This window comes from Amaranthus tricolor, chromosome 4 (genome assembly GCF_026212465.1).
Source record: "Amaranthus tricolor cultivar Red isolate AtriRed21 chromosome 4, ASM2621246v1, whole genome shotgun sequence".
Taxonomy (NCBI): domain Eukaryota; kingdom Viridiplantae; phylum Streptophyta; class Magnoliopsida; order Caryophyllales; family Amaranthaceae; genus Amaranthus; species Amaranthus tricolor.
In genome coordinates, this window is record NC_080050.1 from 27,860,570 (window position 1) to 27,873,021 (window position 12,452).

A 12,452-nucleotide genomic window follows, 5' to 3' on the forward strand; every position below is an offset into this window, starting at 1 on the left:
ATTTCTACCACTTTTCCTGTGAAATATATATAGTACCATTTTTACTCACTTTTATTAATTTTCACCTCAATTGGTTGTTGAGATTATTTCTTTAGGTCAAAGGGAATATATGTAACATGTGTAGCAGTATATATCTTAGCAAAAACAATGAATTGTTATCTGCGTCCTCTCGTAATTTTGATAATTTTTTTTTTCATCAAATATTGAAACATATTCTGTTAAAAGCTCTCACATTCAGAAAAAAAATAATACAACAAAACAAGTGAAACAAAGTAATTAAATATATCGTTAAATTTCAAAATAAAAAAAGTAATATATCCTTATTTCAATATTCAAATATAATTATTCAAAGAAACTTCACAGGGAAGCATACCAAGGCTCATATATTGCTATCCAAACATGTACTCCCATATAAGTGAACATGAGAAATCTTCAACTAACTCAACAATCACAATCATATACTTGCCCATTTTAAAATACTCACAATATTTTAACTTGTTTTTTTGGAAATTTAACATAATATACTATTAATATACTCAAGTAAAATTTTTAAGTAAGGTTTTTGTTAGATTAGTCTCATTTATACATTCAATATGAAGTATTTATTTATTTTTTATATAATTTTGAAATGTTCTAATGTGTGTCCAAAAAGTTAATAAATAAATAAATTAAAATAGAATGAAGTCTAACAATTTAGATGTGTAATAAATCAAACAAGTAAAACATTTATAATATCATACTAATAATAATTAATTAACTAATCCCTCTCAAGCTAATGCATTTTCAAATATATAAGAAACAAAAAGAAAAGAGAGGACTAAACATAAAAACAGCTAGCAAATTACATAAATTAATTCAAGCTGTTTTCAAACCCATAAATAAAAATAAAAAAGATAACATAGTAATTAATATTAATAATAATAATAATTTTAATTATAATAATAAAAGTTAAAGTAAAAACAAGAGAATTAAATTAGTGTTGATCAAGAAGAAATGCCCACCCCAAGAAAATCAATGAAGTGAATTTCCTTACTATTACTATTATTATTAATAATATTACCTTCACCATGATCATCTACCTCTTTCTCAATTCTTTCCAAAAATAGTGATGATCTTTTCCTTACCATTGCTCCATGAGTTGTTGCATTCATTGTGTGGCTTGAGCTAATTAATGGACCATAAGAAGGAACAATAACCTTGCTATTATTCTTGTCTTTATGAAAATTAGCCCCATATGAACTGCAAAATCCTCCGTATTGACTAATCTTAGTATCCGATAATAAACTAGAAGATCCGTAAAATCTTTTGGATTGCTCGAAAATCGAGTTATTATTAACCCAATTTGATGATGAGGATGCCCTAAATTTCTCCATACTCATACCTTGTGGTCTAAAACTCCAACATGGAGCAACCGTATTATTATTATTATTATTGTTGTTATTGTTATTATTGTTATTATAGTTGAGGCTGGTTGTGACCATTAACGAATTTTCGAACTTAAATAAATTATGATTGTTATTATTTTGAGATTTCGGGATTTTAGAAAGGAAGTCGTGAACGGGAATATGAGTAGAAGATAAATTAGTGGTAGAAGTAATTATATTACGTTGTTTATTGGTTGTTGATTGTTGTTTAGATCTTTCTCGTTGCATCCTAGCCATGATGACGTGCCAGTGATTCTTGACGGCATTATCAGTTCTTCCAGGGAATAGTCGTGAAATGAGGGCCCACTTGTTTCCATGGATCCGGTGGGCGGTTAAAAGACGCTCTTCTTCTTCTTCTGTGAAGGGTTTTCTGTTGATTCTTGGGTCTAATTGATTAAACCATCTCAACCGACAACTTTTACCTGTTGATTAACAACATTATAAAAATATTTTAAAAGGGTTTTACTTTTAATCAAGACATCTTTTGAATTAATCCCTTACTTTTCCGCTGAATCCCAAAAGATTTGAGTCGATTATATGAATGAATGTATTAATTTTAGTCGTCATCATCATTATCAGCCTAATATTCCGCTAGAAAATAGGGTTCAAATTAGAGAAGGTAACAAATTATCCACTCATATCCCCTCCAAAAAGAGAGTCCGAGAAATGTGATTGATTTTACCCCAAGAAGAAGACCAGAAAAATGTGGACAATCGATGCTCAAATCCCCAATTAACTTTAGTTGTCGTCCAAATAAATTTTTATTCTCTCCATTCATATATATTCTACCTAAATCTAAGAATAAAATTAAATTATATTTGAATTTATCTAAGAATTTTTTTAAATATTATAGAAATTAATAAATTTTTTTAAAATCATATGTGTTGTAGTTTTAAAAGAAATTTTGAATTAGAAAGAAGAATCAATTGTTGAAATCCATAAGTTAGATTAATGATTTATATAACAATATATAATATTTTATATTTTTAAATTTAATTTAATTTCATTAAACCTAGCTAAGGATGCTTTAATTATTATTATTTTTTCTTTTTTTAAGGAAAACGATACTTTAATTTTACTTCTTAAAATTAAGGATCATTTTCAATAGAAGTATATATCCTAATTAAAATCTAGCTATTGATGCTTAAAACTTACTTCTTCTAATCCTCTCCATGCACATATATGTATATATAAAAGTTTATTTATCTTAAATGAAGAATAACTAGATTGAAAATACAAGAATCCCCAAAAATCTGATCTTATGTCCATTTCAATATTTTCTTTATTTTAAAAAACAAAAAAAATCATAATACCCCCTAACTAATCCTTAAAAAATATCATCATCATCTTACCCAATAAAATATCTTTTCCATATAATTTATGATTATTTTTAGGTTAAATGACAGTTAGTTGAGTTAGTTTCTTGAAATGGTATTAGAACTTAGACTGAAACTGATGGTTGAGACCCATAATATGTTATATACTTTATACATAATAATATTATCAAAGATAATGAAGTTGGGGCTGGATTAAGAAAGATGATTATTTAGTAAAAAAAAAAAAAAAAAACCTGATCTTCCTTGAAGCTTTTCAGCTATGGAGTTCCAGTTCTGTGGGCCATATTGTTCAACAAGTTTACGTAGCTTTGCATCTTCTGCAGGCCTCCAATGGCCTCTTGGGCAGCTACTTGAAGATCTCATCTCATTATCACTAGAATTACCACCAGAATCCTCCATTCTCTAATTATAATAAATTAAGAACGAAAAATTAAATATATTATGTAATTAAATGGTTGTGATGATTATATTTTTTGACTTTTAAATAAGAAAAAATGAAGATTAATATATTATTGAGTGAAGCAGCAAAGAGAAGTACAGGGCAAGGTATAAAAGGAGGGAGAAGAAAAAAAGGGTTAACAGAATAAGAAAGTGAGTAGGTTGGGGTTTTTAGGGTTGTGGATGGGCAGTCACTTTTGTTGGTTTCTCACGACACATTTTTATTTTATTTTTTAAAATTTTATTTTGAAAGAAAAAAAAAAAGAAATATTTTTAATAACAATTCTTATTGTTGCTATCTTTAGAGATGGATGAAGAAAAATTTGTTGTTGTTGGTATGTACTCCATTTAACTTAATTCTTCAACTACTCTATCTAGCTTATTTTGCTAATATGACACCTTGATTGGAATTAATCCACCTCTATTCTACATGCTATCCTTGTTGTTATTTTAACCTGAGTTATTTTTGTGAGACACCGCTTTTAGGTCAGACGACATTAAAAATAAGAAATCCAAATATATTCTAATAATTTGTATTATAAGACTATTTAAATAAGACATATCTTACGATGTGACCGTTTTATATAAGAATTTGTGTTTTAATATCGTATCAAAAGCCAACATAATAAAAAAAGACAGATCAGTTCAAGTCTTATTCATCGTGTACTTCATTTCAAGTGGTATATTTATTATTAGGTATGAGACAACACTCACTTTTCTAGTCCAAGGAGTTCTCGTGATCGAGAGGGACTTGCATAGAATATATATATATATATATATATATATATATATATATATATATATATATATATATATATATATATATATATATATATATATATATATATATATATAACAATCAACTTAATTAATTAAGTTATTGATTGAATTAGTTCCTTGAGAATCTTCCTTCTGAAACCAGGTAAATCTAACAAGAAAATAACATTTGTATAAAATCAAACTAAATTGACAAGTTAACTAAATACAAACAAAATTTGAAAACTATCCGATCAAAAAATACTCTTGTTTTTTTGAGTTTGAGATCTTAAGACTCAAAAAGCTTTTAACATAATTGAGGGAGTATATGGAAGCATAATCAAAACCTGTAACAATAATGTCTTGTAGTTAGTTAGTATAAATACACATTCCTAACTTCTTATAATTTTTCCCTCCATTAAGGTTGAAAATATAGTTCAATTCTCTGTTCAATTCCATTAAGGTTCAATTTAAGATTAAAATGTTCAATTCTCTGTTGTTCAATATAGATTCATAAATTTCAAATGCCAAATTTATGTGTCTCAGTTTAAAAACTAACATATTCTATTGATATTTTATATATATCAATTCTAGTTCTAAATTATTCAATTTTAAACATAAAAGTGTTAAATGAATTCTCTGTGATTTAATATAGGTTGATGGATTCCAAATGCAACTTTAAATGTCTCAGTTTAAAAACTAACATATTAAATTGATGTTTTATATATTTCACTTATACTTCTAAATTGTTCGATTTTACATTGATGTTGTGCAATGTCTCCATTCAATGGGAAGATCTATTTTATACAGATGATTGAATATTATAAGCAAACAATTGAAATTGAGTTACATTACAAAACAACAATTGTCAATATAAAGCATTCAATTAGTTTAATAATTGTGTAAATTTCAGATAAAACAACTGCAATAGAATGCTTACACACTGAACCTTTAACTGGAAAGAAGGAGTTTAACATAAGAGGTTCATTGGAGGGCATGAGAGCAAGCAATTAGGAGGACCTTGAATCATTGTATCATGATCATGCTAGAGCAACACAGTTTAGTGTTCGGAAATCCACAATAAGGAAAATAGAAGGTGTTATACATGAACGATACTTCGTTTGTTCTAAACAAGGAACTACAAAGATAAAAAAAACAAAGAAAATGAACGACAAAATGCCAAGAGGAAGCTAGTTCCAACTAAAAGATGTGGATGTGATGCACACTTAAAGATTAAACTGGATGTATACAGTGGAGACATCTTTGTCAAACAACATGTTGTATCCAATAACCATACGTTAGCGAGAGTGGAATGGAAATACTTGCAAAGATCTAAGAGGATGACAACTTTAAAAGAAACAATGGAAACCATTGAAGGTTTTGAAGATGCACAAGTAATGTCTACTACAGCGTACATATATTTGGCAAAGCATGCTGGAGGGACTGAGTGTGTAAGGCATACTTTAAGAGACCATCTAAACTATGTGAACAGATTGGGAATGAAGGAAATTGAGGGTGGGGGTGCTCAAACTGTGATCAGGCAATCAATTATGTTGGCATAGAAAGACAATGGTTTCTTTTGGAATATGGAACTTGATGATGATGCAAAGCTTGTGGTACTCTTTTGGTGCAATTCTTTAATGGAGAAAGATTTTAGAATTTATGGGAATGATGTCATTTCTGATACAACATATTGTACAAACAAATACAACTTCATATGTGCACCACTACTTGGCATAAATAACCATTAGAACACTACAATGTTTGGCTGTGCATTCATGGCAGACGAGAAAGTTGAATCATTTGTTGGGTCCTTGAGCAATTTAAATAAGCATGGAAGGAAAAAATCCCGTATCAATTTTCACAGACCAAGATGCAACAATTGCAAGAGCAGTATAAGAGGTATGTTTACATATAATAATTGTCTTACAACATTCAATTTAAACGTTATCAATTTCAGTTTTCCTTTTAACACTTACAGTTCAATATTTGTTGTAGGTCTATCCTCTCTCAAGGTATAGGCTATGCTTATGGCACATATTGAAAAATGCAGTTTCACACTATAGAGCATTAAAGTCAGATGCAAACTTCAAAGATGCTTTTAACAAATGCTTAATGGGGTATAGCAATCCAACTGAATTCCAGGAATGTTGGGAAAACATGGTTGATGAATTCAAACTAAAAAGGAATCAAGCTTACTACAAGTGGTTTGAAAAACTGTACAACCTAAGAGACAAATGGTGCACTGCATTAAGCAAAAACTTCTTTTCGACTGGGATATTATCTTCGCAACAAAGTGAATCCACAAACAATGCAATCGAATTTAAAGCAAAGAAAAGCACAAGTCTATATCAATTCTTCAAAAAACTATTGAAAGATGGAGAGAAAGGGAGATAGCATTAGAGTTTTACTGCACAACAACAACCCCAACGTCTGCATTTAGACTTACTGGTTTATTACGACATGCGTCAGAGGTGTACACAGCAACATTATTTAGAGACTTTGAACAAGAGTTCAAGATGGCTATCTCATCTTCAATTGAATAGGTTGTCGACATGGGAGATAAAAAGATGTACATGTATTTTTTTATAAAAGTACTATTGTTAACTTATTCAATTCATTTATTATAATATTTAATTTTATTATTACTTTAATAAATTTATGTCAATACTTATACTTTATTGGTAAAATGTATCTATTTCAGTATTAACAACCTCAGTTTTAATTTTAAATGGATTTTAAATTGTGATAACAGAGTCTGGTTTGATGGATATACTGATATCAACATGCATGAAGTTCAATACACCAAATACAATGATATTATACATGTTGGCTGTACTTGTAAGAACTTTGAATCGAATGGATGGTTATGTTGTCATTGTTTACGGGTACTACACTTGCACTCTGTGCAAAAAATACCAGCCATATACATTCTTCAAAGATGGACAAAGAATGCTAAGAACGATATTTGGGATACACTTTATGGTAGTCAATGTCCACCTACAGGCTTGGAACCCCCCAGAATATCTACACTTATTGTAACACCCCTGAATTTCCCACCCGGGTGTTACACTTACGTGGAGACAAAGCATGGGGCGTAAGTTTTACAATCTTGTGTTAAAGTCACAAAGCAATGAAGAAGCAAGAAAGGTGGTAGAAGCACTGTACGATACAACAAGTGATGAAGTAGGTAAAATCATTGAGAGGGCTCGTAATGAAATTGATGCTGCAATTGAAACAGAAGAAGCAACAACAACATTACAAGTAACAACACAAGTAAGAGATCCAGAAAGAACGGTCACAAAGGGAAGCAAGAAGAGATTGAAAGGACATTTTGAGACATCACAGAAGAAAGGATCTTAGACTTCAACTCAAAAAGACTCAGCAACAAAAACAAGAAACAAACATATAATTTGATACATTTTATGCTTCATAAAACATATAAAATTTGTATATCGTATTCTTTAAACTAATACTTACAAAGAATCATTCATTAATAAGTTCATGTTTTACATTTAAACACATCACTTTTTCTCTAAGGTGTGTCAATTTTCATAGCAAGAATATCATAACAAAAACCTGATCAATTTATCATTTACAAACATAAATTATTGCTTAATATATTTCAATTTATAATAAACATGGCCATAACACCATAAATCTATTTGTATTTTAAACACAGTAATTTTTAACTAACGCATGTCAATTACGGATAGCAAAAAATTTTATATTTTATATATTTCAATGTACTTCTAAATTATTCAATTTTACATTGATGTTGAGCAATGTCTCCATTCAATGCGAAGATCTATTTTTATATAGATAATTGAATATTATAAGAAAATAATTAAGTTACATTACAAAACTATTTACCGTTTAACAACATCAATATTTATCTAAAAACCATCAATTTCAAATAATTTTTATATTAACGGTAAACATATAAAATTCAATCACTTGCATAATAATAACCACATCAAAAATTAGACATAAAATATCAAACTTATTAGGTTATATATCAGCTGGAATGCCCCATAATGAGATATAATTGTTCAAAATAAGTCATAGATGATGCTAACTTATTTACAAACACAAAAGTGGCATTAAATTATAGAATAAGACAAGTTCAAACCAGCTAATTTGACAAGCAAAATAAATTTTTTGTAGAGCCAACTACTACACCAAATTAAACCACAAACCATAAAAATCATTCATTGTTTCTTTTTTGTTATCTTCATCATAGGAACCAATTTGTTCCTGCTCGTCTTCTTTGTTTTGTCTTTCTCGTCTAGCTTCTTCTTAAGCTCATGCAAACGCTTGGTATTTTCCTCCTCCTCCTTTTGTTTCTCAACTCCTTTCAACTCTCTTTCAGCTATAATGAGTGGAAATTTGAATTCTTTTTCTTTGTTGAAAGCATCAACTTTCTTCAGTATTTCTTCCCTATTCTTATTTACATCAGATAAGACTAATCTGCTACAAATCAATCCTCCATACTTTAGCCTATCCTCAGATGAATGAAGAGGACGACCAAAGTTGTTATCACCCATAAATTGCTCCATAGAAAACGCAACGTAAACACCACAGTCATATTAGATTCATTTACAGTCCAAGGAAGTTTAACAATGCTAAGATTGTAGTTCAGTACTTCATCAGCGCATGAATGCTCAAATGCATCAAGAAAATCAGATAAACATCCCACAACAAACTTATGTAGAATTGTAGCATCTTTGTAATCCTTTCTCCTCTTTATATTGTCTAAATAGTGAACAATTTTGCGTTGAATATCAACAACAACCAGCACGTGGTGTTGTTGTTCAACAAGAGCCACAGGAACGAAAAACTAGAAAAAGAAAAACAATATTACACTCATCAGAACACATTTAAATCAATCAATTCTATGAATATCTTATTCAATAAGTATATTGGATTCTTTTTCATAAAATTGACTGATACAATATCATTATTGAGGCAGATAAGATAATAATTGAAAAAAAATATCAACACAATTATTAAGTAATATGCCTCAATAATCAAGTTATGTCTATCAATTCTAAGAAAAACAATCTAATATATAATCAAATATTCTCTTATATCTAACAATTATGCAATTATACAAGTCAATTCAAACAATATCAAATAAAACCAAATGTAACATACCATGTTACTCTTTTTAATGTCCGCATTTGCCTTAATCAAATTTACATGATTTTCCCAGGCATCAACAACCTCAACCTTCAAGTCATTCGCTTTCTCATCGTCCTTCTTAGACATTAACTTTCCCAAAGTACGCTATTAAATTAAAAACAAAAAACAAAATAAATAAATACTATGTACAATATGTAACAACCCGGCTTACCGTTGACTGAGATAATAGGTTCATCACTGATTCGTTTCCCAAGAAACTTAAATCACACTTTCAAAACTTGAGCAAAGGGACACCAGTTCTTCAACGTAACTAACTCAGTTAATTCTCAAACCAAACATCTAACTAAAACACAAGTAATCATACAATTCACTTCGATTCCCATATAACCAACACAACCAAGACTAATATACATTCATCCAAAAACCTAATACAAAACTACAAATTCCCACGTGCTCAGCTCATTATACATCCTTGGAACGCTATTCGACACCGCTAACCCATCGTTCCCGACCGGTTCTGATCTGTAAACAAACTAAAAAAAAATTGAAAACAATAGAAGGTCAGATTAAACTGAATGAGAAGGAAGGTTGTTCAACTTTTGAAGAACTTAAGCAAGGATTTTGACCATTTTCAGAGGGAATGTCGTGAAGGAGGAAGGTGTTCTTGGGTTTGTCGAGGTGAGAGAGGGAGAAAGGGTTTGAGTTTTTAATCAAAATAAAACAAAAGGAAAAGAGGGAAAAAAAATTAAATTGAGAATGTTTCATGTCATGTGTATTTAAGATCATTCTCGCACTGATAATTCTCTTAAACTTACTCGTCTTAAAATATTAATTTCCCAAATGTTACATTCTACCCAACTTGAAATGAACTTCGTCCTCGAAGTTAAACTAAGTCTCAAGCACATACTCAAATATCCATCTATCATACATATCATAAGGCTTCAATCAAGAGCATAAAAATGTTTGAGTTTATCAATTTTAGTTTAAATATTAAGCGCTTCAATTATTAAAACTAAAAAAAGACACTAAAAACACAATAGAAAAACAACACTTATAATTGTAATTATGATAAAAAGCTAACATAGACTTCAATTTTAAACTAATATACATCAATTATTGACTCAAATATAGCAATTATGAAAACAAAACAAAAGCTAACATGTATCAATCAAAAAATGTTGAGCTTATTTCATTTTAGTTTTGATATTAACTATATCAATTATAAACAACAAAAATAAACTAATAACAACATACAATTCAATACTTATATCACTGTCAGTTATAGAACATAACACAATTATAATGCATGTAAATATTAAACTTAGAAGAATCAATTATAGATCTAAACATATCTATTTCATACTCTAACCTAAAAAATATGAACAGAAAACATACGGTCCTTCTGGAGTGCAAATCACAGCAACTTGTTCCTTCAATCTATTACGTGATTGTTTCTCCTTCACAACAGTCAATTTCTTTGAAGAATCATCATTCTTCTTAGACTTCTTAACGATTGATTTCTTCGAAACTCCTTTCTTTTTTGAGACTAAAGTTAGAGGCAAAACCTCCTCATCACTCTTTTTTGAAGACTTCACCATTGTTTTAAAAAAAAAAAAGAAAAACAGGAACCTACGAAAAACCGCGAAAAAATGAACACCAAAAGACACTTAAAACAGAGATGAACACGAAGAAAAAAAAAAACAAAATCAACATACAAAAACAATAATAAAAACGAAATGAACTACGAAAATAACAAAATGATGAAAAACAACATATAAAAAATCCACAAAAAAAACGTAGACGAAAACGTAAAACACAATTTAGACATTCAAAAAACTAAAAAAGAGAGAAAATGAACAAGAAGATTACCAACACACAGCAATGGAAGAAGATCAAAGAATGAAGAAAACGAAAAAGGAGGAATGAGAGAAAATGGAAAGTTTTTGATGAAGGAAGTTATGAAAGGAAACAAGAAACTAAAGGAAATAATAATGATATTGAAACTGTAACGTCATATTAATCAAAAGATTTGAATTTTGATTAAAAAATAAAAAAAAGAAACGTTGGAGGGAAAAGAATGCGTGCCATACACGCGCCTTAAACTGGGCCGGTCCACGCTTGGTCTTATTCTAAGACGGTATCGACCAAGTTTTGTGCAACAATTTATTCTTATGAATAAGTTATTTTTGAACAAGTTGCTCCTAGCTGGGCGTTGAAAATCAACTGATCAAATTAGTTAATGTAATTAGTTGGTCAAATTAGTTTATTCAAACAAAAAAGATTAGTCAAATTAATCATTCTAATCAGCTACTAGCTAGCTAATCACATATATTTACTAGACACCCCACTATTTTTTTGTCCCCTTGACTTTACTACAATACTTTCTATTTTGGGAATTTAATCGTATGCTACATTTTTGTGTTTGACAATGAAGTCACATCCTATTTTTTTAATCTCATTTTTAAATTTGCCCATTTCATTCATTTTTTTTCCAATTATATTTTATCTTATTCTTCAATTACAAATTACTAAAACATCAACTATGCCTCAATGAGTTTAATTTTTGCACTAGGTCCTTCATAGTTATATTCATGTTTGATAGATTTATTTTAATTGACAACAATATGAATATTAACTAAACTCTTAAGAATTTAGCAACATCCTCAATATGCAATCAGAAACACAACATCTTCAAAAAAAAATTATTTATTTATTTTGCTTATTCAATCTTTCCGGATATCAAAAAGAAATGTAAATTAACACAAATTGTAACATTAAGATATAATAGTAAAATCATTTAAATCGTATGGATATCGTATGGATGATATTAAAAGTGAATTAAAATATTCGAATAAGAATTAAAAAATAATGAAATTATTTTCATAAATGAAAATAATACTTCCTCTATTTTAAAATACTCGCTACATTAAGATTATAGATAATATTCATTGTTCAAGCTTACATATAATGCAACTAATGTATAAGAAAAAATATAAGCAAGTGAAATCTTATTTGAATCGTCTCATCACATATTTTCATAATATTTTTTTTTTATAATTTTTGTTAGATGTATATAATTTAATATATAAATTATCAAAATAACACGTTAAATTAAGTAAAATAACAAAATGTGACAATCTCTTGACTAAAAAAAGATAATAACAGCAATTGCATGTGCATATATCAAACGTTTGTAAGTTGGGTCAGTACATAAAGTTATCTTTAACTTGCAGTCAATATTATTCAGCTAACATTGAAATGTAGCCATCAATATGTACCAGAATGGTACATGTATTCCATCTGAAACAAAACTATGATTAATATTCAAAAAGGCATAAATTTAAAATTAGGT

At 28.9% G+C, this 12,452-nt stretch overlaps 1 protein-coding gene across 1 annotated transcript; it reads right to left on the bottom strand.

Annotated features, from left to right (window-relative positions):
- Positions 1 to 982: 982 nt before the first annotated feature.
- LOC130810568 (transcription factor MYB117-like) lies at positions 983 to 3,299 on the bottom strand. Its single transcript, XM_057676674.1, has 2 exons — positions 2,995 to 3,299; positions 983 to 1,846 (listed from the first exon to the last, which is right to left on the bottom strand). Exons 1-2 carry the CDS (start codon positions 3,158 to 3,160, stop codon positions 984 to 986), a joined length of 1,029 nt encoding a protein of 342 aa, XP_057532657.1. The 5' UTR covers positions 3,161 to 3,299; the 3' UTR covers position 983.
- Positions 3,300 to 12,452: the final 9,153 nt, after the last annotated feature.

Bases quoted from the DNA above. Each gene is read 5' to 3' on its own strand.
- LOC130810568 (XM_057676674.1), bottom strand. From the start codon at position 3,160: ATGGAGGATTCTGGTGGTAATTCTAGTGATAATGAGATGAGATCTTCA. The intron at 1,847-2,994 runs GTTTTTTTTTTT...GTTAATCAACAG, and splicing joins AAAGCTTCAAGGAAGATCAG to GTAAAAGTTGTCGGTTGAGA.